General features: G+C 49.8%; 1 protein-coding gene across 2 annotated transcripts in view; it reads left to right on the top strand.

The window, feature by feature from the left end:
* Nucleotides 1–27,656, top strand: part of LOC119978501 (putative helicase MOV-10) — a 95,213-nt gene that overhangs the window by 35,126 nt on the left and 32,431 nt on the right. For both annotated transcript variants that reach the window (XM_038820176.1, XM_038820175.1), the window contains exons 6-11: nucleotides 457–597; nucleotides 4,566–4,728; nucleotides 8,071–8,222; nucleotides 12,477–12,653; nucleotides 13,564–13,711; nucleotides 25,234–25,395. In XM_038820176.1, coding sequence (XP_038676104.1) covers nucleotides 457–597; nucleotides 4,566–4,728; nucleotides 8,071–8,222; nucleotides 12,477–12,653; nucleotides 13,564–13,711; nucleotides 25,234–25,395 — 943 coding nt within the window. The remainder of the gene's footprint in view (nucleotides 1–456; nucleotides 598–4,565; nucleotides 4,729–8,070; nucleotides 8,223–12,476; nucleotides 12,654–13,563; nucleotides 13,712–25,233; nucleotides 25,396–27,656) is intronic.

Here is a 27,656-nt window from a genome sequence, read left to right as displayed (position 1 = left end):
CTTTGGAACCTGCTGCCTGAAAAGGTGGTAGGAGCAGAATCCCCCCCCCCCCATACATTTGGAAAACACCTGGCTCTGTACTTGACATGTTGAAACTTGCTGCAGAGCAAGAGCTGGAAGGTGGCATTAGATTGACAACTTTTTATCGGCCAGCGTAGGGCAGAATGGTCTACTTCTATGTTCTAAATGTTCCTGTGTTTCTATAAGGGAGTGGGGACTGTTGTGTTGGTAACGTGAGTAGAACAAAAGGGTGAAGATGTAAACTAGGGAGAAATAAATTGAGTAGCCCTTGAGTAGGGAGATAAAGATTAGGAATAATTTGAGGTGGGAGGTCCAAATGTATTGGGAATGGGTGAGGGGTGAGTACTTGGCCCCTCACTCCCTCCTGCGTTATGTGGTGTCTTGGAGTTCTAGCTGTGCATTTACTGACCCTGTATCTGCTTTGAATCTTTGCAGCTTTTCCAACTTCAAACTGGAAAGGGACATCCGTCTGGATGCCAATAAATACCCTCCTGTTTTGTTTGCCGCTGTAAAGAGTGGATTGGAGGAGAGCCGCACTCTTAATCCCAACGTGAAGCTGGAGGTACAAAGGATTAAGTAAGTCTTGCTTTCAGTTCCTGAACGGGGTGTGGAGTACGGGTTGGACTAGAGGGTGAACCAGGTGGTTTTTGTTTTCATAAACCAACAAAATGGTATTTTTTATTCTTCTCTGAAGGCATTGGGCCTCTCGGCGTGATGTTGGGGCTGCCACTCGCCTCGTCCAGCCCATGGAGCTAGTTTTGGAAATGGCTGACTCATCAGCAGTTTCTGTCCGAAGGGTGTGAGGAGCGATCTGAAATTGTTGAACTCCCGTGTTGAGTCTGTGAAGTGCCAAACCGAAAGATGAGGCGCAGTTCCCCGAGTTGACTCTGAGTTTCATTGGAACGTTGTAGGAAGCCGAGAGGAGGGTGGGGAATTGAAATGATAGGTGACCGGAGTCACTTGTAGACTGGTTTTCTCCTCTGGGACTGGATTGGATGGGAGAGGCAGGCTATCTGGAGGCGGGGTTGAGGTGTGGACGTGGGGGGTCTCGGCTGAGTCTGAGATCGGGCCTACTGTCAGTCTCGCCTCTCCCAATGCGTGCACCTTCCCCACTCTCTGGGTAAAGATGTTTCTCCTCGATTCCCTCTTTTTTTTTAAATTTAGAATACCCAATTTTTTTCTTCCTCCAATTAAGGGGCAATTTTAGCATGGCCAATCCACCTAACCTGCACATTTTGAGTTGTGGGGGGTGAAACCCTCCGACACGGGGACAATGTGCAAACACCACACGGACAGTGACCCAGAGCCAGGAAATCGAACCTGGGACCTCAGTGCTAGTGCTAACCACTGCGCCACATGCCGCCCCTCTTGATTCCTTCTTTGACTTATTGGTGATCATCTTATTTTTATGGCCCCTAGTTTTGGACTCCTCCACACGCTGAGACACTGGGATGAGGGGGAATTTCTTCTTTCAGAGGGTAGTGAATCTATGGAATTCTTTACCGCATAAAGCTGTAGAGGCTGGAATGTTAAATATATTCAAGGTTGAGATAGACTGATTGTTAATCAGTTTGGAAATCAGGGGTTATGGGGATAAGGTGGGAAAGTGGAGTTGAGGATTATCTTTTATTTAATGTATTTTATTACAAACAGGTATTAAAACAGATTGGAGCAAGTAAAAAGCCGAGGAAACATACTTCCTGGCAATCAACCTTACAGTCGTACAGGTCACCCAACCAAGCCTCTATCCCCAGTGTTGATGTCAACCGCCACTCCAGTAAAATTTGCCGCCGTGCAATCGGAGAAGCGAAGGCCACGACATCGGCCTTCCTCGTCTCCGTGAGCTCCAGCTTCTCTGAAACCCCAAGTATCGCCACCAAAGGGTCTGGGTCCACTTCCTCCTCCTCCACTATCCTGGCTAAGGTTGCGAACACTCCTGCCCAGAATCTTCCCAATTATTTTGCAAGGAGTTGAGGATTGTTATATCTGATCGGTCATGATCTCATGGAATGGTGGAGGAGACTCGATGGGCCGAATGGCCTACTTCTGCTACATCTTAAGGTCTTACCTCTACATTTGCCCTAACCAAACCCCTTCACAATTATTGAGCTCACTGCTCATCCAATTAATTTCTCAAGAAGAGAGCTGTAGCCTATTCCGTCTTTCCTGATGACCTCTCAGTAGCTGGGGTCATCCTTGTAAATGTTTTTTGGCAATGCTTCTACACCTGTTTGTTTGGAATATGGAGAGTGCAGAATGCTCCCACAAGTGGTTAGAACATGGATGCCTATTTCAGTAAAACTCACTCTTCTCAGGGTTGACTGGGAATGCTGGGTATGAGTGGAGTCGATTGTTAATATCTCTTCTGCAACGCTGATAAAAGAGACATGCTCTCAAAGCTTCTCCTCTTGCACTCATCAGATTAGCTTGCCAGAATTTTCCGACAGTAACAGGGGAACAACAATTTATACCACATGAAAAGAAAGCACTGATTGGTTGGCGAGTGGACTCTGATTGGTGGAGGCATTGCCATGGTGAATGCAATATGGAACAGTTAACTGCCTGGCTGCATTTGATGCCAATGCCGGGCATGCACAGTCAATTCTGTTGCTCCCCAACATCATAGTGAGCGTCAGGACCAAAAATGGTGCCGCTCAAATAAACACAGCTCAGTTTTCCCTCCAGTTTAGGCAACAGTTAAAGTCACCCGCTTTTTAAAGATGTTACAATTCTCAGTTCAGAATTTGAATTAATTATATTTTGTGAATAATGACTTCACCATTATCGTTTTAAGAAGAAAAACAGAAATCATAAACCTTTTCTTTATAAGTTCAGAGTATCCAATTATTTTTTTTTTCTCCAATTAAGGGGCTATTTAGCATGACCAATTCACCTAACTTGCACATCTTTGGGTTGTGGAGGTGAAACCCACGCAGACTCGAGGAGAATGTGTAAACTCCACATCGATCCCAGCTCTGGGTCACTGTCCGTGTGGAGTTTGCACATTCTCCCTGTGTTTGCGTGGGTTTTGCCCCCACAACCCAAAGATGTGCAGGGCAGGTGGATTGCCCATGCTAAATTGCCCCTTAATTGGAAAAAATAAATTGGCTACTCTAAATTTTTTAAAAAAGATAGGTTTATATCATTTCAGAGAAGTGTAATTTAAGAAGAAAATTTAATGGCAGGCTTGAAGGCCAATCACGAACTAGGGAGTGTTTCACACACAGGATTTTCTTTTTAAATGTAGAGTGCCCAATTATTTTCTTCCAATTAAGGAGCAATTTACCTTGACCAATCCACCTAACCTGCACATCTTTGTTTGGGTTGTGGGGGTGAAACCCACACAGACACGGGGAGAATGTGCAAGCTCTTTTAAAAAAAAAAAAAAATTAAATTTACAGTACCCAATTCATTTTTCCAATAAGGGGCAATTTAGCGTGGCCAATCCACCTACCGTGCACATCTTTGGGTTGTGGGGGCAAAACCCACGCAAACACAGGGAGAATGTGCAAACTCCTCACGGACAGTGACCCAGAGCTGGGATCGAACCTGGGACCTCAACGCCGTGAAGCAACAGTGCTAACCACTGCGACACCGTGCATTGGCCACATTAAATTGCCCCTTAATTGGGTGCTCTAATTTTATATTTAAAAAAAACAATAGAAGTTTGGGGTTCGGTCTCTCCTCCCTAGCAGACTTGATATGTGATTCAGCGATGTACACAGTACGCCAGGGCACTCTGTTGTTTGGCTGCTTCAACATTGGAATACGGAAGGATACATGTCCCTAATTAATTAATACCTTTTATTGTTCTTCAGGCAAACCCGTATTCATTACAGGATGGGTGCCCATGTAGATATAAAAACTCTTGAAGCATGCGCAGAGGTGTACTGGCAGGCTAGGCACAGTGGAATGAGGTTATTGGCATTCTGCACGTGCGTGGGACATTGTGTATGCACAGACCTGTCAACTTGTGCTGGGAGGAGTTACTGTGCAACTGTCCAGCTTTGTTCAACATCAAACCAGCCGGGTCGGCTCCATGCAGTATATATTGTTGTCCCCCATTACTGTTGGAAAATTCTTGTGAGCTCTCCTGGTGAATGCAAAATTTGTTTTTTGAAATTTAGAGTATCTAATTTATTTTTTCCAATTAAGGGGCAATTTAGCCTGGCCAATCCACCTAGCCTGCGCATCTTTGGGTTGTGGGGGCGAAACCCACGCAAACGCGGGGAGAATGTGCAAACTCCACACGGACAGTGACCCAGAGCCGGGATCGAACCTGGGACTTCGGCACCGTGAGGCGGCTGTGCTAACCACTGTGCCACCGTGCTGCCCTCTGGTGAATACAAGATGACCAACCTAGAAGACCTGCCTCTCTCTTTTCAGAAACCAAATGATTATTAATATCTCTTTTATTGATGATAATCCAGCTCTGTTTAGACCAGAGATCAGAGAAATCTCTTTGACACTTGCTCCTTCCTGGCTCTGCACCTCGCTGTCTGCTGCACCTCTCTAAGGGCAATTTAATGTTTTTTTTTGTCCAGCTCGTTACTGACCTCGACGTTGGCGTTTGACAACTATGGTGAGAGATTCAGTCTGCTGCTTCATGTTGAGGAGATTCAGATGGAAGCTGACATCACCAGGTACAACATGGAGGGAGTTACCATGGAAAGAGATCATCAGTGGAATAATCTGCTCGTTCTTAAGGTTAGTGCCGATGTTTCAAAGACGCTCCGAATTGGAGCGAGATCTTGGGAGACAGGAACAGGTATAGGCCATTCAGCCCCTTGAGCCTCCATCGTTCAGTCACAAACTATTTACCACACGAAACACGCCAGTTGGCCCAACTGGATCAAACTGGTGTTTCCACTTCACATGGGCTTTCACCCGCCAGCCTAGACACAAATGAGATATGAATTTCACTGCCTGTGTGGTTCTGGGCATGTAGGCCGTAGGTCCCAAAGGCTGGCAGATCATTTGCAATGGTTACCCAACCAGCCCGTGCTTGCAAAACTCAAAATACACTGTCCAACATTAGATGTGAATCCGAGATTTGACAACATTTGCTGAATCACCCTCAAGTGTGCTAAAAATAGGGCAGCACGGTGGCCTAGTGGTTAGCACAACCGCCTCACGGCGCTGAGGTCCCAGGTTCGATCCCGGCTCTGGGTCACTGTCCGTGTGGAGTTTGCACATTCTCCCCGTGTCTGCGTGGGTTTCGCCCCCACAACCCAGAAATGTGCAGAGTAGGTGGATTGGCCACGCTAAATTGCCCCTTAATTGGAAAAAATAATTCGGTAATCTAAATTTATCAAAAAAAAAAGTGTGCTAAAAATTATGCTGGCAGCCAATTTAAGATTGTCAGTTGGGCTCGCAGTGTGGTTGCTTGCATATATTAATGCACAGCTGTTTCCTTTACAGATAAAACGTGTTACACACACTGCGGCCATTTCAACTAAAAATGGGCAACAGCCATTCTCTGGTTCATTCCCCAGGGCAATGCCTTGACCAATCACAGTAACCTGCCTGGTTTGAATTTAAACAAGGTTGGCAGTTAACTGTCAGTCATCACCCTCGCCGGTGATATATCTGGTGTGATCTTTGTATTATTCCACTTGCTGAGAGTGAACTGGAAAATTCTGGAATTGATATCATCTTGGCTTCCTCCTGTGACCTGGTGGTATAGCTCACTGAACTTGTGAACCACAAACCTACATCAATACTATGAATTCTGAAATAAACTTCTACCAATCGGTGTCCACCTGGCAACCAATCAGCGCACTCTTCTCAGGAACCATAATTTGTTGTTCCCTTTACATTTGGTATTCTTGCGAATTGTCCTGAAGAATGTGAGAAACATAGAACATAGAGATTCAACAACATGTCTTTTTCAGCAATACTCATTCGATCATCCCTTAGTCATCCATATTGCAGGGAATACAAGTCTAGTTGTGAAATCTGTCCCCTCAGTTTGGCCTTAACCGCCAGAGAAGTGCAGCTTCTACATAAATATACATGTCAGGTGAATTGTGGCACTTAGGCAAGGCTTTGCGCTTCACTGGCCAGGAGCTGGACTGGTCAGTGTGGAGATGTGTCACCCCAGTCAGGAGGTAGACCGGTCAGCGTGGGACTGACCCACACCATCCAGGAGCGGGACTGGTCAGTGTGGAGACTATCCACACCGGCCAGGATGTAGACTGGTCACTATGGTGATGACACACACAGGTCAGGAGCGGGACCGGTCAGTGTGGAGACTATCTACACTGGCCAGGATGTAGACCGGTCAGCGTGGGACTGACCCGCACCATCCAGGAGCGGGACCGGTCAGTGTGGAGACTATCCACACCGGCCAGGATGTAGACCGGTCAGCGTGGAGACACCGGCCAGGAGCTGGTCCGGTCACTGGGGTGATGACCCACACTGGTCAGGAGTCTGACTGGTCAGCGTGGAGACACCGGCCAGGAGCTGGGCCAGTCACTGTGGTGATGACCCACACTGGTCAGGGGTCTGACTGGTCAGTGTGGAGACTATCCACACCGGCCAGGATGTAGACTGGTCACTATGGTGATGACCCACACAGGTCAGGAGCGGGACCGGTCACTGTGGTGATGACCCACACTGGTCAAGAGCGGGACCAGTCAGTGTGGTGATGACCCACACTGGTCAGGAGTCTGACTGGTCAGTGTGGAGACTATCCACACCGGCCAGGATGTAGACTGGTCACTGTGGTGATGACCCACACTGGTCAGGAGTGGGACTGATCAGTGTGGTGATTAGCTGGACTGGTCAATGTGGTGATGACCCTCATCGGCCAGGATGTAGACCAGTCACTATTGTTATGGGAGAGGTGTTTTCAGAACCCCAAAATGTATCATGGAGTTCAACTAACCCCCACCTTTAATGGATTGTTGCTTTTGAAACACACGGCTTGTTCCCCAGGTGTACTATTACAATTATGGACGCGTGGTTTTTTAAAAAAAAAAAACAATGTTTATTCCATGAACTCAAATTAACCTTTTAAAGAAACATTGGATCTCTTAACACCCCTTACTTCAAAGATAACCCCGAAAATAATACAACACTACCCAATCCTGCAAACTGTTCCTTTAAACATCCAAAAGACTTATCAAATCCTTCAAACAGAAGAGCATTAGATTTATATTCAATACTGAGATCTTTTTACAATTCCGATTTCACTAAAGGATTAAGAGATAGTCCTGCATGGCAGAGATCACCAGCAATGCACCTCACAGCCACACACAAGCTTTCTTCAAACTGAAACTAAAACTCCCAAGAAGCAGAAGTGAGCTCAGCTTCCCCCCTGTGACATCACTTCAGTAATATGATCCGCTGCATTTCTTAAAGGTAAATTTCTTAAACATCCAATTCTTAAAGGCACTCTCACACGACACAATGGTGATGACCCACACCGGTCATGAGCGAGACCGGTCAGTGTGGAGATGACCCGCACCATCCAGGAGGTGGGCCGATCAGTGTGGTGATGAGCTGGACTGGTCAGTGTGGTGATGATCCACATTGGCCAGAACCTAGACGGGTCAGTGCAGGCTGAGCCACACAGACCGAAAGGGAAAATGCTGGAAAATCTCAGCAAGTCTGGCAGTATCTGTAGGAAAAGAAAAGAGCTAACGTTTCGAGTCCGATGACTGAGACTTTGACAGAATCATCGGACTCCACGATAGCTCTTTTCTCTCCCTACAGATGCTGCCAGACTTGCTGAGATTTTCCAGCATTTTCCCTTTTGTTTCAGATTCCAGCATCCGCAGTAATTTGCTTTTCTCCAGAGCCATACTGATCTGCAGCTAGACAGGTCAGTGTGGTGACCAGCTGGACCGGTCAGTGTGGTGATGACCCACACCATCCAGGGGCTAGATTGGTCAGTGCGGAGACTGGTCACACCGGTCTCGAAGGGTGCAGGTTTTGATTGATTCCGAGTAGGTTGATTTCAGCCAGTGGGCTGTGCTCTCTAACTTACTCTAGTTTAATTTGTAACCGAGGGGCTGTTTCTATTCCTCCTCCCGACTGTGGCAGGTTCCGGGTGTTGCTGAGAACCGGCCGTCTGTGCTACGCGCGGACCACCTGTTTGTGTCAAAGAGTGATGATCGGAATCAACCAATCACACGTTACAAGGGCTACGTCCATGCGGTGGAACTGGAGAGGGTGAAGCTGGGCTTTTCCCAAAAGTAAGTACCAGGATATTTCCCTAACTAATCGTGTCTGTGCATTTGTGTGACCCATAACCCTGAAGATCAGCCTGAAACTGCAGACAACCTGACAGAACCACCCTCTGAAATGGCCCCGCAATCCACTCAGTTCAAGGGCCTTGGGTATAGGAAACTAATGGATACAGGAATCATGGGCCAGATCGAGTCAGGCAGATTCCCTTCCGTCAGGGAAACTGGCGACCCAGTTAGGATTTTGGGCAGCTTTCTAGCACCGGTTTGTATGACCAGATTCATCCTCCTTGAATAACCCCAACCATGGTTTGTGGTCTGCCGCTGATATGAAATGCAGCCCGTGCACATATTGGTGGAATTTTCTGGTGCCGAACCTGACCATCAACCCCTCCTTTGTAAAAAAAGAATTGAGCGTACCCCTTTTCTGCCTTGCAGAGGATCCAGCACATGTAGGCAATGGGCCTGTCAGTTCCATCAGGCAATCTACGTCCATGAGATAGAACGGCTCCAATTCCATATGGAGACTCATTGCAGGCAAGGACAACTTCTTTCCCGGGGTCGGAAATGACCAGTAAACTAGTCGACTCGAAGCTTCATTTTGGGATGCTTTCCAAAACCACTTCTGGTGTTTCTTCAGCAAAGCATGTAAAGGTGCAAATAAGGTGGCCAAATTGGGATAATCATCCCCAAAAAGTTTTTCTTAATAAAAATATTTGTAAAACGAATATCGTCCCCAAGTAGGAAAAAGTTAATTCAGTAGTGTTTATTTGGGGAAGGTGCTTCTCTGATGGCTTTGACACTCTCTTGCGACGGGTGCACTTATTTAGCATCTACCCTGTGACCCAAATAGGTCACCTCGCAGGCTGATGATCCCCCTAAATGGCATCCGAGTATATTCAAGCCGAGTATATTCAAGCCAGCCGTTTATGTGTGTTGCTGGTCACCATACTCTCGATGTTTCATCCAATCCTAGTTGTCAGTAAGTGTGGCCCATGCCTCGTTCGATAAATGTCAAAACCTCAACGATTTTAGCTTACAGGGTTCTCAATCTTGGGTATGGGGTATTGGTCTAATTTGGCTGCCTCATTTTATCATCTTTGCAAATTCGGATGTCTTGTCTGGCTTGATAATGGGAACGATAGGCACGGCCCATCTCTGCGAACTGTGCCGGTCTTATGATGCCTCGGTCTTCAAGGCACTTCCACCTTTTCTAACATGGAATAAGGGACCGGGCTGACCCTGCAAATCTTGGTGAGGCCTACTGGTTGGCATATATTTTGGCTTGGAGCCCCTTTATCTTTCCTAGTACATCTTGGAAGACCTCGGAATGCTACCGGATGACTTCGTACAGGCCCCCCTGGCAAAGTTTGAATATTTGCACTCAATTCAATTTACAATGTTGGAGCCAATCACCCCCTATTCAACTTGGACTCTGTCCGGGCAGCACGGTGGCCTAGTGGTTAGCACAGCTGCCTCACGGCGCAGAGGTCCCAGGTTCGATCCCGGCCCTGGGTCACTGTCCGTGTGGAGTTTGCACATTCTCCCCGTGTCTGCGTGGGTTTCGCCCCCACAACACACAAATGTGCAGAGTAGGTGGATCGGCCATGCTAAATTGCCCCTTTAATTGGAAAAAATAATTGGGTACTCTAAATTTCAAAAAAAACTTGGACCCTGTCCCATCACAACGATAAGCAGGAGCCAGGCCGACTGCCACCCGTAAGCTACTGGGGCAACCATGGTCCCCTTGATTTGAAGCGCCTCTCCTATATAAGTGGCTAGCCAGGTCGCAGAGTTTTGCATGTGAGGGAGAATTCTGAAATCTCCCTCAGTGTACCAGGCAGGTGTCATAATGTGGCGACGAGGGGATTTTCACAGTAACTTCATTGCAGTGTTAATGTAAGCCTACTTTGTGACACCAGTAAAGTATTATATGCAAACTCCACACAGACAAGTGACCCAAGGCCGGGATCGTACCCCGAACCTTTGCTAACCACTGTGCCACCGTGCCGCCCGACTTTAAATAATATTCTTTTATTGCCACAATAGGCTTACCTTAACACTGCAATGAAGTTACTGTGAAAAGCCCCTAGTCGCCACATTCTGGTGCCTGTTTGGGTACACAGAGGGAGAATTCAGAATGTCCAAGCCACCTAACAAGCAGGACTTGTGGGAGGATACCGGAGCACCCATAGGAAACCTACACAGACACAGGGAGAATGTGCAGACTCCACACGGACAGTGACCCAGAGCCGGGATCGAACCCGAGACCTCGGCGCCGTGAGGCAGCAGCACTAACTGCTGGGGAATTGAACCCTTAATAATAATCTTACTATCCTACTGTGAGAGCAAAATAATTTACTTGAGGACTAAAGGTTGTCAGATCAGAACTCCACTCAAAAGATTTCTCAAAATGTCTGAATACCTTAGTGCTACCCAGCAATGACATCATCTCCCCAGGCTGACAACACATTCACTCTCCAGGGACTCCCCCTAGTCAAAGAACAGTGTATTAGCCCAGGCGTTTAACTCCGGTCAATTCCATCTGTGGCTTGTAAAAGCTTTCTGTTCTTGCAAAACAAGATTCTTTTTAAAAACATTATTTATTTATTTGTTTTAAAAATATAAATTTAAAGTACCCGTTTCTTTTTGTTTCCAATTAAGGGGCAATTTAGCGTGGCCAATGCACCTACCCTCCACATCTTTGGGTTGTGGGGGTGAGTCCCACGTAAACTTGGGAGACTGTGCAAGCTCCAAACAGACAGTGACCCGGGGCCGGGATTGAACCTCGGGGTCCTCGGTGCCGTGAGGCAGCAGTGCTAACCTCTGTGCTGCCCCTAGATTCTTTATAAAAACATAACTACTGCAGCCAAACATACTCCAACCCAGACTTTTAAACCTTAAATTGCCTAACTTTTATAATCTAATAGATTTAAAATCCTGCATTTGTCACAGGGATCTCCCAAAACCACAATTCTCTTCCATCTTCCTAAACCTGGCCAGGAAAATCACAATGGATTATTCACGGGTCCACCCCGCTGTGTTAAACTTGAAGGATGTTAGAGGGCTTTGGGTGATAATCGCCACTAATTCCACAATATAGGGGCAGAACGGTAGCGTGGTGGTTAGCACAATTGCTTCACAGCTCTAGGGTCCCAGGTTCGATTCCTGACTCGGGTCACTGTCTGTGTGGGGTCTGCACGTTCAACCCGTGTGTGCGTGGGTTTCCTCCGGGTGCTCCGGTTTCCTCCCACAGTCCAAAGATGTGCAGGTAAGGTGGATTGGCCATGCTAAATTGCTCTTAGTGTCCAAAATTGCCCTTCGTGTTGGGGGGGGGTTACTGGTTTATGGGGATAGGATGGAGGCTTGGGTAGGGCGCTCTTTCAAAGAGCCGGTGCAGACTCGATGGGCCGGATGGCCTCCTTCTGCACTGTAAATTCTATGATCGTTAAATGATTTTGAGTCGAGACCTCTGGATAGGACAAGCTTCTTATTATACTGCTGGCCTGGGTAGCACAGGCTGTGACTGTTGCTTCACTTCTGTGTGCCCTGAGAAAGCTCTCCACATATTGTACCCAATCTTCTTCATCTGCATTAAAAGGCTCGAGCTAATAAATCCAATAGGGATTAATGGTGAGAATTTGGAACGTGGAGAGGTCGAGTTGGATAGTGAAAACGCATTTAAGGGGAAGTTGGAGAAACCCGAGGGAGAAAGGACGAGGGGCACAGGCTGATGGAGTGAGAGCATTAACGCCAGCCCATAGCAGTTGGGTTGAGTGACCTAATTCCGGGCTAGAGATAATGTATAATATTTGTTCATGGTTTACCATGACATGATTTGAACGCAAGTTCTCTAGATCCCACACCATAGTCGCTGCACCCATCAATCAACCTGAGCCAAGGATGATCTCGCCTCGTCCATCGACTCCCAATTGACCGGTTTCGAAGCAGTAACTTGGTGAGCTTTGTTCTCTCAAGCCAGGAATGTCTGAGCGCATTGTAGCCGAAACTGCCGTTTGCCAAGAGATCATCGAACTCGGCCAAGGATGGAGCCTTGTGCCCTTTGCCCTTGGCTTGTGTCATTCCCACGCTGGCTGGCATCTATAGCGACTGACTGTAGTTCGGGAATATGAACTTTTGTTTCAATGATATTTCAGGAGGAAGTTGCTTCCTAGCTGAAGAAGGTGGAGACAGTTGATGTAAGAAGGAGTTGACAGGACCACAAGAGTAACCCTGATAACGTAACGTTTTCAATCCCTCCAGGCTGCTGGCTGCTTTCATCACAAACATGAGGTTTAACGTCTCGTTCACGTTTAACCGATTGCCATTGCAATTTCAACACCGAGCAGCACAATTAGCGAAGGACTCCGATCTGAAGGACGTGCTCTTCCCCACTTATTCTGACGGACAGTGCATTCACCCATACGAGAAAAACTTGGCGTAAGTAAACCCGGCAGGAGCCACTGGCAGTAATTTGGGAGGCTCGTGGGGGACAGGGTGGGCAAGGGCAGCCTCAAGCTTTGTCTCGGTTTATTGAGGCCTTAGTTGATGCGGGTGAAGTGAGCGGGTGCTGACCACCAGGAAAAGGTGACAGTCTCTTCTGGAAAAGAGAAGACTGAAGGGTCATAAGAGGCCATTAAAATTATGGAAGGGTTTGGTGGGGTACATATGGAGAAGATGTTTCCACTTGTGGGGGAGACCAAAAATAGGCACGATTTTATAAGATGGTTACTTTTGTTTTCTTATGAATTTAGAGTACCCAATTCTTTCCTTTCCAATTAAGGGGCAATTTAGCGTGGCCAATCCAACTACCCTGCACATGTTTTAGGGTTGTGGGGGTGAGACCCATGCAGACACGGGGAGAATGTGCAAACTCCACACGGACAATGACCAGGGGCTGGGATCGAACCCGGGTCTTTGGCGTCGTGAGGCAGGAGTGCTAACCACTGTGCCACCTTGCCACCCTGTTATAGGATAGTTACTAATTAATACTCTGAGGTATACAGGAGCAATTTATTTACCCGGGAACAAATGAGAATGCGATCCCTCTATCACTGAGTGGTTGAGGTGAATACGTAGTATTTAAGGGTTGTTGGATGAACGGATGAGGGAAAAATGAATGGCAGGGGATGGGTGGAGGGGGAGACTAGTGTGAATTATAAACAATTGTTTAAATCAGTTGGACAAATAGCCCCCTTTTTTTTTTTGGAGAGAGAATTTGCCTATTTTAAAAACAATTGCTGTGGAAGGATTGATGGTTTAAGTGGAGAGATTAGAGTTGAGCGCAGCTCCTTTAGAAATTTGAATGTTGGACCTGTTAATGTTCTGTTTTAAATTTTTTCACAAAAAGACTTTACGATCGGTCCCTCGAGAACAATCCGGAACAGGCCGCTGCTGTCAAGTGCATTGTGGCTGGGATCTCCAGACCTGCGCCGTACCTGGTATTTGGCCCTCCAGGCACAGGGAAAACCGTCACTATCGTGGAAGCAATTAAACAGGTAACGAATGCCCATTCCAAAAACCCAACATTTTTGCTCAATGTTTTTGCTACTCGATTTTCTGCCGGGAAATCGAGAAAGGTGGTGACAATTCTGCTTCCATGTGTTCGGACTCTTAGACCACCACCATTTGCCTAGCCAAGGGAACAGGAGTTTCATAAAAGCAAAAAGCGTGGCCAATCCACCTGACCTGCACATCTTTGGGTTGTGGGGTTGAAACCCACGCAGACACGGGGAGAATGTGCAAACTCCACACGGACAGTGACCCAGGGCCGGGATTCAAACCCGGGTCCTCAGCGCCGCAGTCCCAGTGCTAACCACTGAGCCACATGCCGCCCCCGAAAATCCCGTTATTTCCGGAATGGTTTGGAGCTGTATTCATTCCGTAAAAAATAAAAAGAATCTGGTACATTGATGGGGATAAATTGGGCAATTATAATTTGCAGGGAATACACAAGGCTGGGAATCCTTCTGATATAAATTTAAAAGTACACAATTCTTTTTTTTTTGATTAAGGGGCAATTTAGCGTGGTCATTCAACTTACTCTGCATATATCTGGTTGTTGGGATGAAGCCATAAGCACCAGGCAATGGCCATCACCAACAAGAAAGAGTGTAACCATCTCTTTTGACATTCAGTGGTATTATCATCACTAAATCCCCCCCCCCCCCCCCCCCCCCCCACGACGCTAGCACTCGTCAGCACTGCACTGACTTCAGCCACAACCTGTCCTGTGATGACTGTCCCACTATCGAAGGAGTGAATAATGTTTTAAGGCTCGCTGCTCCCGCTCTCTCTCTCCTGAATTTCAGCTCAAGCTCTTGTTCGGAGTAGGTGACCCAGATGGCACACAATATTTTTAGAAAATGGAGAATTTCTGTCATGACCTCTATCGTGATTCACTTGCTCAAAGCAATGGAGAAGGTGCCAGGAAAGATTACAAGGATGGGAAACTTTGTTCCCTAAGAAACAGAAGGCTGAAGGATGACCTGAGAGCGGATTTCACGATCCTGGCTCCTCCTTGGCCGCTGCCTCTCATTCTCCCCCGTGTAATCTTTGAGGTCAACCAAAGCTCTGCTGCCTCTCTCTCAGCTCGCATAAAATCCTGTCTGCTCGTCATCCCCAGATTCGCTGACCTACATTTAGCTCTCGCTTAAACAACACCTCGGTTTCAAAATTCTTGTCCTTGTTTCAAATTCCTCCGTGGCCTCATTTCTTCCCATCTGTACAAACCTCTCCAGCTCTCTTGAGGTATCTCTGCTTCTCTATTTCTGGCTTTTGGAGCATCTCTGATTTTAATCCTTTCCATCTTTGACAGCCTTTCCTTCAGTTAGGCCCTAACTCTGGAATTCCTTCCCTAAACCTCACACCTCTGTCCTCCTCAAAATGCTCCTTAAACCAAAAGGTTTGACCAAGTTTATGGTCACCTTTCCTTCTTTTAAAAAAAAAAATAAAAATTTTTATTGAAAATTTTTTGAATTTATACAACAATAACGCACCATAGTAAAATACCAAAAATAACAATAATATTAGCAATCATAAACATTCGCCCCACCTCCATGAACAACACAGCATTTGAACAACACAGCATTTTAACAACACAAATTAACACAATATAAAGTTACAGAATAGAAACTACAATAAGGAACCCCCCCCCGGTTGCTGCTGTTATTGACCAAAATACCTATCTTTGAGCCAGGAAGTCCAGAAAAGGCTGCCATCGTTTATAGAACCCTTGTATTGATCCTCTCCGGGCAAATTTGACCCTTTCCAATTTTATAAATCCCGCCATTTCACTGATCCAGGTCTCCACACTTGGGGGCCTTGCATCCTTCCACTGCAGCAAGATCCTTCGACGGGCTACTCGGGACGCAAAGGTCAGGACACCGTCCTCTTTCGCCTCCTGCACTACCGGCTCTACCGCAACTCCAAAAATCGCGAGTCCCCACCCTGGTTTGACCCTGGATCCAACCACCCTCAACACCGTCCCCGCCACCCCCTTCCAGAATTCTTCCAGTGCTGGGCATGCCCAGAACATATGGGCGTGGTTCGCTGGACTCCCCGAACATCTGGTGCACCTGTCCTCACCCCCAAAGAACCTACTCATCCTAGTCCCGGACATGTGGGCCCGGTGCAGCACCTTAAATTGGATGAGACTAAGCCTCGCACATGAGGAGGAAGAGTTGACTCTCTCCAGGGCATCCGCCCAAGTCCCGTCCTCTATCTGCTCCCTGAGTTCCTCCTCCCATTTAGCATTCAGCTCCTCCACCTCCTGCATTACCTTATAGATGTCAGACACCTTCCCCTCTCCGACCCACACCCCCGAAACGCTCTGTCCATCGTCCCCCGCGACGGCAGCAGAGGGAATCCCTCTACCTGTTGCCTAGCAAACGCCTTTACCTGCAAATATCTGAACATGTTCCCTTGGGGAAGCCCAAATTTATCTTCCAGTTCCCCCAGGCCCGCAAACCTCCTGCCAATAAACAGGTCCCTCAATTTGCTGATGCCCGCCCTTTGCCACCCCCTAAATCCCCCATCTTTGTTCCCCGGTATGAACCGATGATTGCCACCCAATGGAGCCTCCATCGAGCCCCCTGTTTCCCCCGATGCCGTCTCCACCGTCCCCAGATTCTTAGGGTCGCCGCCACCACCGGGCTCGTGGTAAACCTCTTGGGGGAGAGCGGCAACGGCGCCGTTACCATGGCACCCAGGCTCGTACCTCTACATGTTGCCATCTCCTTTCTTTTCCACACCGCCCCTCCCCCCTCCATCACCCATTTACGCACCATTGACACATTGGCCGCCCAATAGTACCCCAGAAGGTTGGGCAGCGCCAGCCCGCCTCTATCCCTCCCTCGCTCCAGGAACACCTTCTTCACTCTCGGAGTCCCGTGTGCCCACACAAAGCTCGGAATACTGCTAGTCACTCTCCTAAAGAAGGCCCTGGGGATAAAGATGGGCAGGCACTGAAAGAGGAACAAGAACCTCGGAAGGACCGTCATTTTGACGGACTGTACCCTCCCCGCCAACGACAATGGCAGCATGTCCCACCTCTTGAACTCCTCCTCCATCTGATCTACAAGTCTGGTGAAATTATGTTTGTGAAGAGTCCCCCAGTCCCTGGCCACCTGCACCCCCAGGTACCTAAAGCTCTCCCCTGCCCGCCTAAGCGGGAGCCTACCAATTCCTTCCTCCTGGTCTCCAGGGTGCACCACAAACACTTGCCTCACTCTTGCCGTACCTCACTCTTGCCTAAATTTAATTTATAACCTGAAAAGGTCCCAAACTCAGCTATCAGCTCCATCACCCCCGGCATCCCTCCCACCGGGTCTGCCACATACAGTAACAGGTCATCGGCATACAACGACACCCTATGTTCCTCCCCACCTTGCACCAAGACTCTCCACCTCTCTGAATCCCTCAACACCATCGCCAGCGGCTCGATTGCCAGTGCAAACAACAAGGGGGACAGGGGGCAACCATGCCTGGTCCCTCGGTAAAGCCGGAAGTACTCCGACCTCCTCCCATTCGTGACCACGCATGCCATCGGGGCCTCGTATAGCAGCCTTACCCATCTAATGAACCCTTCACCAAATCCAAACCTCCCCAACACCTCCCATAGGTACCCCCACTCCACTCTATCGAAGGCCTTCTCAACATCCAGCGCCACCTCTATCTCTGCCTCCCCCTCAATCGCCGGCATCATGATGACATTCAACAATCTCCGCACATTCGTGTTCAGCTGCCTTCCCTTCACAAAACCCGTCTGGTCCTCGTGCACAACACCTGGCACACAGTCCTCTATCCTGGTGGCCGGGATTTTTGCCAGCACTTTAGCATCCATGTTGAGGAGAGATATGGGCCTGTATGAACCACACTGCTGGGGGTCCTTGTCCCTCTTTAAAATTAACGAGATCAGCGCCCGCGACATCGTCGGGGACAAAGTCCCCCCCCTCCCACGCTTCATTGAGTGTCCGCACCAGCAAGGGGCCCACTAGGTCCACAAACTTTTTATAAAATTCCACCGGGAACCCATCCGGCCCCGGTGCCTTCCCTGACTGCATCTGCCCGATCCCTTTAACTAGCTACTCCAGCTCAATCGGCGCACCCAACCCCTCCACCTTCTGCTCCTGCTCCTGCTCCTGCACCTTTGGGAAAGGAAGCCCGTCGAGGAACCTCTCCATTTCCCTCCTCTCCACCGTTGGCTCCGACCGGTACAGTTCCCCTTAAAAGTCCTTGAAGACCTCATTCACCTCTACCTCCTTCCGCACCACATTCCCACTCTTGTCTCTCACTCCCGCAATCTCCTTAGCCGCATCCCGCTTGCGGAGCTGATGAGCCAGCATCCTACTCGCCTTTTCACCATGTTCGTACACTGCCCCTTGTGCCTTCCTCCACTGTGCCTCCGCCTTTCTAGTGGTCAGCAAATCAAATTTAGCCTGCAGGCTGCGCCTCTCCCCCAACAGCCCCTCCCCTGGTGTCTCTGCATACCTCCTGTCCACCTCCAGCATCTTTCCCACCAGCCTATCCCTCTCGCTCCTCTCCCTGTGTGCTCGGATGGATATCAGCTCCCCACGAATCACTGCCTTCAGGGCTTCCCAGACCATCCCCACCTGAACCTCCCCCGTATCATTCAACTCGAGGTACCCCTCAATACTTGCCCGGACCCTCCTACACACCACCTCCTCCGCCAACAACCCCACATCCAACCGCCACAACGGGCGCTGGTCCCGCACCTCCCCCATCTCCAACTCTATCCAATGCGGAGCGTGGTCGGAGTTTGCAATGGCCGAATACTCGGCCTCCTCTACTCTCGGAATCAGTCCCCTACTCACCACGAAGAAGTCTATCCGAGAGTAGACCCTATGTACGTGGGAGAAGAAAGAGTACTCCCGTGCCACCGGCCTCACAAACCTCCATGGATCCACCCCACCCATCTGGTCCATAAACCCTCTCCGTACCTTGGCCGCCGCCGGCCTCCTACCCGTCCTAGAGCTGGACCGATCCAGTGAAGGATCCAACACCATATTGAAGTCCCGTCCCGTCCCCCCACCCTCCCCCCCCCCCCCCCCCCCCCCATGATCAGACTTCCCGCCTCTAGATCCGGGACCCGTCCCAACATACACCTCATAAAGCCCGCATCGTCCCAATTTGGGGCATACACACTAGCAAGTACCACCTTCTCTCCTTGTAGCCTGCCCCTAACCATAACATACCTCCCCCCCCGTTATCCGCCACCACCTCTGATGCCTTAAACAACACATTTTTCCCCACCAGAATCGCCACTCCCCGGTTCTTCACATCCAACCCAGAGTGGAAAACCTGCCCCACCCACCCCTTCCTCAGACGGACCTGGTCCGCCACCTTCAGGTGGGTCTCCTGAAGCATTGCCACATCTGCCGTTAGCCCCTTCAGATGAGCAAGTACCCTTGACCGCTTCACCGACCCATTCGATCCTCTCGCGTTCCAGGTGACCAACTGGATCAGAGGGCGTCCCGCCCCCCTCCCCCGTCGACTGTCCGCCCCAGGCCAGCACCTCCTGCCCGACCCAGTCCCCACAGCGACAACACCTCACCTCTGTCCCCCCACCAGCTCCTTCCTGACCCTCCCGGTATCCCCCCCCCCCCCCCCCCCCCCCCCCCCCCCCCCCCCCCCCAGGCTAGGAACCCTCCCAGCCGCGAACCGTCCTCCATTGTACTTCCGTGGGTCAGCTAACTTCTGCTGACCCCGGAAACCCCCGCCAATAACCCGACCCCTCCCAAAGTGGGATCATCCCTCAATCTATCCCTCCTCCAGGCACCGCTCCAGCACGGGGAAGAACCAGTTAAGGCCCCGCCTCCCCACGTCATCGTCTCCGCCCCGCAGCGCGGGAAACCAGAGGAAAGCCCGCGCTTTCGCACTGCCCCACCACACACTTCTGACGCAACTCCCAAATACCAGCCCCACTCCATACCCCCAACCCGACATTGAATACAACAAACCCCCCCAACCCTCCCCGCAAGATACAAAACTCAAACAATGCCCCACAGCAAAAAAAACATAACAAAACAACACCCCCATAAATAACCATATCAAAAAGTACAAAAAAAAAAGAACGCAGAAACCAGCAATAAAGCATTACAACTGACCCCGCAACCCCCAACCCCTAATTCAAGCCCAGTTTCTCCGTCCGCACGAAGGCCCACGCCTCCTCCGGGGAATCAAAATAATAATGCCGGTCCGAATAAGTTACCCACAGGCGTGCGGGCTGCAACATTCTGAACTTTATCTTTTTCCTGTAAAGCACCTCTTTCGTCCGATTAAATTCAGACCGCCGCTTAGCCACCTCCGCACTCCAGTCCTGGTATCCGTACTACCACATTCTCCCAATTGCTGCTCTTCACCTTCTTGGCCCAGCGCAGCACACACTCCCAATCACTGAACCGGTGGAACCTCACCAGCACCGCACGCGGGGCTTTATCTTCCTTAGGCCTCCTGGCCAGCACCCTGTGCGCTCCCTCCAGCTCCAAGGGCGGATGGAGAGACCCGGCCCCCACTAGCGAGTTCAGCATTATAGCCACATAGGTTGTCAGGTCCGACCCCTCCAGCCCCTCCGCAAGGCCCAAGATCCTCAGGTTTTTCCGCCTCATGCGGTGATCAAGCTCCTCGAAGTGTTCCTGCCACTTCTTGTGGAGTGCCTCGTGCCCCTCCACCTTACTCACGAGGACCACGGCCTCCTCCTCTCACGAACCCCGTCTGATCCTCGCCTATCACCTTCGGAAGGCACCCCTACCCACCAATACCTTCGCCAATACTTTTGCGTCCACATTCAGAAGTGATATGGGCCTATACGACCCACACTCCGTCGGATCCTTATATTTTTTTAGCAACAGTGAAATCTATGCCTGCCCCAAGGTTTGTGGCAACACCCCCTTGCATATCGCCTCCTCAAACATCCCCACCATCAGGGGTGCCAACTTATCCTTGAATTTTTTAATAATATTCCAGCGGAAACCCATCCGGCCCAGCCATCTTCCCCGACTGCATCCTCCCAATCGCATCCTCCCAATCGCATCCTTTATCTCCTACTCCACTATTGCTCCTTCTAACGTAGCCCTGTCTCCCTCCCCTAGCCTCGGGTACTCCAACCCATCTAGAAATTCCTGCATCTCACAGTCTCCCCCGGGTGGCTCTGACCTTTACAACCTCTCATTAAACTTCTCAAAAACCTTGTTAATCAGCTCCGGAGCCACCACCAACTTCCCTGCCCTATCCCTCACCTGAAGAATTTCCCTTGCCGCTGCTTCCCTCTGGAGCTGACCTGCTAACATCTTTATCTCCATGTTCATAAACTGCACCCCTCGCTCGTCTCAGTTGGTGCACCGCCTTCCTGGTGGACAGTCGGTCGAAGCTCGCCTGTAGTTCCTTCCTCCTTTCTAGCTTCGCTGGGTCCCCATCCTCTGCGTAACCCCTATCTACCTCCAACATCTCGTCTATTACCCTCTATCGCTCCAACCTCTCCTCTTTGTCCACCCTGGCCTTAAACGAAATTACCTCACCCCTCACCACCGCCTTTTAGAGCCTCCCAGACCACTGCCTTTGACACCTCACCCGTACAGTTGAAACCTACATATTCCTTAATTACCGTTTCAATTTTCTCACAGAACACTTGGTTCCCCAAAAGCCCCACATCCAGTTTCCACCCCGGTCTCTGCGCTACCCCCTTCTCCAGCACCATATTCACCCAATGTGGAGCCTGATCTGACACTGCAATTGCAGAGTATTCCGACCCCTTGACCCCAGCCAGCAAAGTCTTTCCCACCACAAAGAAGTTGATCTGCGAGTATACCTCATGGACTGCTGAGAAAAACGAGTACTCCCGTTCCCTTGGGTGCAGAAACCTCCAAGGGTCCACCCCTCCCATTTCCCCCCCATCAGCCCAGCCAGCGCCTTCGCCCCCCCCTGATGGGACCAGCGAGCGCGGCCATGACCTGTTCAACCTTTGCTCCTGCACCAAGTTCCAGTCCCCCCCACAATCAGTTCGTGTGTGTCCAAGTTGGGAATGGCCCCAAACACCTTCCTCGCGAATCCCACATCATCCCAATTGGGACAGTATAACAGCGCCACTAATCTCCCCTCCAGCGCCCCTGCCACAATCACATATCTACCCCCCCCCTGGTCTGCCACCACATTCTCTATCTGGAACCGTACCCTTTTGCTGACCAACACCACTACCCCTCGAGCCCTTCCATCCCTTCCATCAAATCCAGAGTGAAACACTTGACTAACTCAGCCCTTCTTGGGCAGCATGGTGGCACAGTGGTTAGCATTGCTGCCTACGGCGCTGAGGACCCGGGTTCGAATCCCGGCCCTGGGTCACTGTCCGTGTGGAGTTTGCACATTCTCCCCGTGTCTGCGTGGGTTTCACCCCCACAATCCAAAGATGTGCAGGCTAGGCGGATTGGCCACGCTAAATTGCCCCTTAATTGGAAAAAATAATTGGGCACTCTAAATTTAAAAAAAAAACTCAGCCCTTCTTAAGTCTCACCTGGTCCTTCACCCTCAAGTGAGTCTCCTGCAGCATTACCACATCGGCTTTTACACTTTTAAGATGCGCAAGCACCCTTGACCTCCTGACTGGACCTCCTAACCCTCTCACGTTCCACGTGACTATCCTAACTGGGGTCTCTCACCCCCCCACCCTTCTTATCCACCATCATCATACCACCCGGCCCTGCCCCATAAGCCTGACCCGCCCCTGTCCATTGTTAACATCGAACCCCCCCCAACATGACCCCTTGAAAGAACATCTCCCAGCGTCAACCCCCCCCCCCCCCCCCCCCCCTCCCCCGGTCTCTCGCTCGCCTTGTAGGCCCATTGAAACCTGCTATCCAGGCTCCAACGTCCGCAGCCCTCCTCTCCTCACCTCCGTTCACTAGCTGACTTTAGTTAGCTGGCGTGGGTGGCTCTCCCCGCTAAGATATATCATCCCCTTCCATCCAGTCCCAGAGAAAGAAAAAAAACAAAAGCAACAATCCAACCCATACAATCCACTAACATAAGATTTAACCGTCGCAACACAGAACGCCAATCCACCCAACCATTAACTTGAACTCTGTAACAATGCAAAGTGAAGTAAATTACAATACACATCAGTAAAAAGAAAGTTGTAGCATTTATACATTTTCCAGCTGCTCAAACACAGTCACCAGTCTCTCTTCCAGCTCTGTTCCTCACGTCTGTCCCAAGCCTTCTGCCCTCACAAACGCCTCAGCCGCCTCCGCTGTCTCAAAATAAAAGTCTTTGGCGTAATACGTTACCCTCAGCTTCGCCGGGTACACCATACCAAATCGCGCTCCCTGTTTGAACAGTGCCGCCTTCACCCTCCCGAACGCGGCTCGTCTCTTTGCTAACTCAACCGTCAAGTCCTGATCGATCCGAACTCCAGCACCGTCCCACAGCACCTCGCACTTCTGCTTCGCCCAGCTTAACACCTTCTCCTTCATGCAGTACTTATGGTAGCAGATGATTACTGCTCTTGGCGGCTCGTTCACTTTGGGCTTCAGCCTTAATGATCAATGAGCTCGGTCCAGCTCGTACCAGGAGGGGTTCTCGCCCTCCCCTATCAGCTCCGCCAACTTCGTAGCAAAGTATTCTGTTGGCCTTGGGCCCTCTGTCCCTTTGGGCAAGCCCACAATTCTCAGATTGTGCCATCTCAAGTGGTTCTCCAAGTCCTCGAGCTTTGCTCGGAGTCCTCTGTTTTTTTTTATTTTAAAAAAACATTTAGAATACCCAATTCATATTTTCCAATTAAGGAGCAATTTAGCGTGGCCAATCCACCTACCTTGCGCATCTTTTGGGTTGTGGGGGCGAGACCCACGCGACACGGGGAGAATATGCAAACTCCACACAGACAGTGACCCAGAGCCGGGATCGAACCTGGGACCTCGGCGCCGTGAGGCAGCAGGGCTAACCCACTGCACCACCGTGCTGCCCTGGAGTCCTCTGTTGACCTCCACCACCCTCCGCAGCTCGTCCCCCATCGAGGTGAGCTGGTCGCTGTACTGCGACACGGCTTCCTCCACTTCCTTCATCTTCTCGCCCTGCTCTCTCACCTCGGCCGATGTCTTTGCCACAGCTACCCTCACCGGGGAGATTGCCTCCTCCACCAACGATTTCAATGCGACCGCCGTCTCCTTCCTCAAAGCCTCCATATGCCTCGCAAACGTTTCCAGCTCCACCGCCACCACCTCGGTCACCTTCTCCACCGTAAGTAGTGCGGCCCCACCATGTGGTCCGGCATCCGCCATCTTGTCCGCGCTTTTGCTGGCCTTCTCATTCAGCGGCGAACCCGGGTTTTCTTCCTTCTTCCCAGCTGCTTTACGCATCCTCTAACGACTTCTTAGTGCTTCTTTCTTTCTTCAATCCGAAAAGAACAAAGTAATTATTTTCACAAAATTTTCCCCCAAAATTTCCAAAGTCAGGAAATCTCTTCCTCCGGGAACCGGACTTCAAACTCCTCAAAGATCCATTTTCAGTGGGAGCCACCCAGTCCCCCTCTACATCGCGTTCTGGACTCGGGCCTGCCACATCGATTGCCGGGAGTTGAGCGACTTTGGTTTTTTGAGTGCCCAGTTATTTTTTTTTTTCAATTAAGGGACAATTTAGCCAATTCACCTACCCTGCAAATCTTTTTGGGTTGTGGGGGTGAGACCCACAGACACGGGGAGAATGTGCAAACTCCACACAGACAGTGACCCAGGGCCCCTCGGTGCTGTAAGGCAGCAGTGCTAACCACCGTGCTGCACTTGGGTGATAAGAGTGAACAAGGCAAAGCTTTCCGCTGGTAGAAGAGTCGGTAACCAGTGGGAACGGGTTTAAGATCATTGGCTATGAACCAAAGGGAAGAAAGTAGTTTTTTAAATGTAAGAGAGGGCAGCACAGGTGGCTAGCACTGTGGCTTCACAGTGCCAGGGTCCCAGGTTCGATTCCCCGCTGGGTCGCTGTCTGTGAGGAGTCTGCACGTTCTCCCCGTGTCTGCGTGGGTTTCCTCCGGGTGCTCCGGTTTCCTCCCACAGTCCAAAGACGTGCAGGTTAAGTGGATTGGCCACGCTAAATTGCCCTTAGTGTCCAAAAAGGTTGGGAGGGGTTATTGGGTTACGGGGATGGGGCGGAAGTGAGGGCTTAATGTGGGTCGGTGCAGACTCGATGGGCCGAATGGCCTCCTGAACTGTATGTTCTATGTAACTTGGTATGATCAAGAATGTGCTGCCGTAAACCGGTTTCAGAGTAACATTTAAAAAGGAATAAATAAATACTTGAGCAAGAAGAAAATATTTTCATGTTTAGACGAAAAGAGTGGGAGTAAATTGAATAATCCTTTCACAGGGCTGGCAAAGGAGCGATGGGTCAAATGGCCTGTTCCCATCTGTTGCGCGATTCTGCAATTGCAATTGAGGATCTTTCAACTGCTTTGTGCTTTGATATTTGTAACACTCCTTAGCTGTTTTTCTAAAATGTATTTATTGGATTTGACACTCAGGTGCTGAAATGTATCCCGACAGCCCATATCCTCGCCTGTGCCCCCTCCAACAGCGCCACTGACCTACTTTGCCAGCGAATCAGGAAACATGTGGACAAAAGGGAAATTTACCGTCTTAATGCCATGTGTCGGTACTGGGACACCATCCCCCGGGAAGTACAGGTAACTGCCCTCCTTCTGTTCAATGTCGCCTCCTCAATCTGACTTTCCACTGACGTAGGAAACCCAAAACTCGGGCCGCCAAATAAAAGATTGTTACTAACAAATCCAAGAAGCAATTCAGAAGGCCATCTTCACCCAGAGAGAGTGTTTAGAATGTGGAACTGGCTACCACAGTGAGGTGAACAGTATAGATATAAACATGCCTGTTAGGAGCAGGAGTCGGCCAAGGAGCAGGAGTCGGCCATTCAGTCCCTCAAGCCTGTCCCACCATTCAATTAAGATCATGCTGATCTGATTGTAACTAGCGTTTCTCTGTATCTAAACCCATGCTGTACCTGTCCTGGGAGTGTTTGATGGGGACAGTGTAGAGGGAGCTTTACTCTGTATCTAACCTCGTGCTGTACCTGTCCTGGGAGTGTTTGATGGGGACAGTGTAGAGGGAGCTTTACTCTGTATCTAACCCCGTGCTGCACCTGTCCTGAGAGTGTTTGATGAGGACAGTGGAATGGAAGCTTTACTCTGTATCTAACCCCATGCTGTACCTGTCCTGGGAGTGTTTGATGGGATAATGTTGGTGGAGCTTTACTCTGTATCTAACCCTGTGCTGTACCTGTCCTGGGAGTGTTTGATGAGATAATGTTGGTGGAGCTTTACTCTGTATCTAACCCTGTGCTGTACCTGTCCTGGGAGTGTTTGATGGTGCCAGTGTAGCGGGAGCTTTACTCTGTATCTAAGCTGTTTGAAGGTTTTGAAGTAGTTTGTTATCTCTCTTGCTGTGCTGCCTTCCATATTTTGCCATCATGCTGTGACCAAGGATCTTCAGGCCCCTGCAACCTAATCGCTAGGTTGTTTGTTGCTGGTATTGATTACTTTTCTACTGCATTGTAAAGAAAGACTTGCAATTCTAGCTTACCTTTCAGACTTCAGGCTGTAGAACAGAGAATCACCATAGTGCAGAAGGAGGCCATTCAGTCCATCGTGTCTGCACCAACCCGCTGAAAGAGTACCCTACCTGTGCCCAGTTTCCCCGTAACCCCACATTCCTGGACACTAAGGGGCAATTTAACGGGTTGGGTACGTTTTGGCACCGCCCTTTTGGCACCGATCCTTTGGCACCACCATTTTGGCGTTAAATTGATTTGGCGCTCGTTATTTTGGCGCCCAGCTGTTTTGGTGCCTTTGTTGTGTAGATGTTTGGTGTACTATGCTCAAATATGAATGCGGAATACAGGGTTAACGGTAGGGTTCTTGGCAATGTGGAGGAGCAAAGAGATAGAACATAGAACATAGAACAGTACAGCACAGAACAGGCCCTTCGGCCCTCGATGTTGTGCCGAGCAATGATCACCCTACTCAAACCCACGTATCCACCCTATACCCATAACCCAACAAACCCCCCCCCCCCCCACCCCAACCTTACTTTTTAGGACACTACGGGCAATTTAGCATGGCCAATCCACCTAACCCGCACATCTTTGGACTGTGGGAGGAAACCGGAGCACCCGGAGGAAACCCACGCACACACGGGGAGGACGTGCAGATTCCGCACAGACAGTGACCCAGCCGGGAATCGAACCTGGGACCCTGGAGCTGTGAAGCATTTATGCTAACCACCATGCTACTGTGCTGCCCATAGATATTGGGGTCTATGTTCATAGATCTTTAAAAGTTGCCACTCAAGTGGATAGAGCTGTGAAGAAGGCCTATGGTGTGCTAGCGTTCATTAGCAGAGGGATTGAATTTAAGAGCCGTGAGGCGATGATGCAGCTGTACAAAACCTTGGTCAGGCCACATTTGGAGTACTGTGTGCAGTTCTGGTCACCTCATTTTAGGAAGGATGTGGAAGCTTTGGTAAAGGTGCAAAGGAGATTTACCAGGATGTTGCCTGGAATGGAGAGTAGGTCATACGAGGAAAGGTTGAGGGTGCTAGGCCTTTTCTCATTAGAACAGAGAAGGATGAGGGGCGACTTGATAGAGGTTTATAAGATGATTAGGGGAATAGAGAGAGTAGACAGTCAGAGACTTTTCCCCCGGGTGGGACACACCATTACAAGGGGACATAAATTTAAGATAAATGGTGGAAGATATAGAGGGTAAGATAAATGGTGGAAGATATAGAGGGGATGTCAGAGATAGGTTCTTTACCCAGAGAGTAGTGGGGGCATGGAATGCACTGCCTGTGGAAGTAGTGAGTCGGAAACGTTAGGGACCTTCAAGCGGCTATTGGATAGGTACATGGATTAGGGTAGAATAATGGAGTG

The sequence above is a fragment of the Scyliorhinus canicula genome, chromosome 15, assembly GCF_902713615.1.
Source record: "Scyliorhinus canicula chromosome 15, sScyCan1.1, whole genome shotgun sequence".
Taxonomy (NCBI): Eukaryota; Metazoa; Chordata; class Chondrichthyes; order Carcharhiniformes; family Scyliorhinidae; genus Scyliorhinus; species Scyliorhinus canicula.
This window is presented reverse-complemented; position numbering and strand designations above follow the sequence as displayed.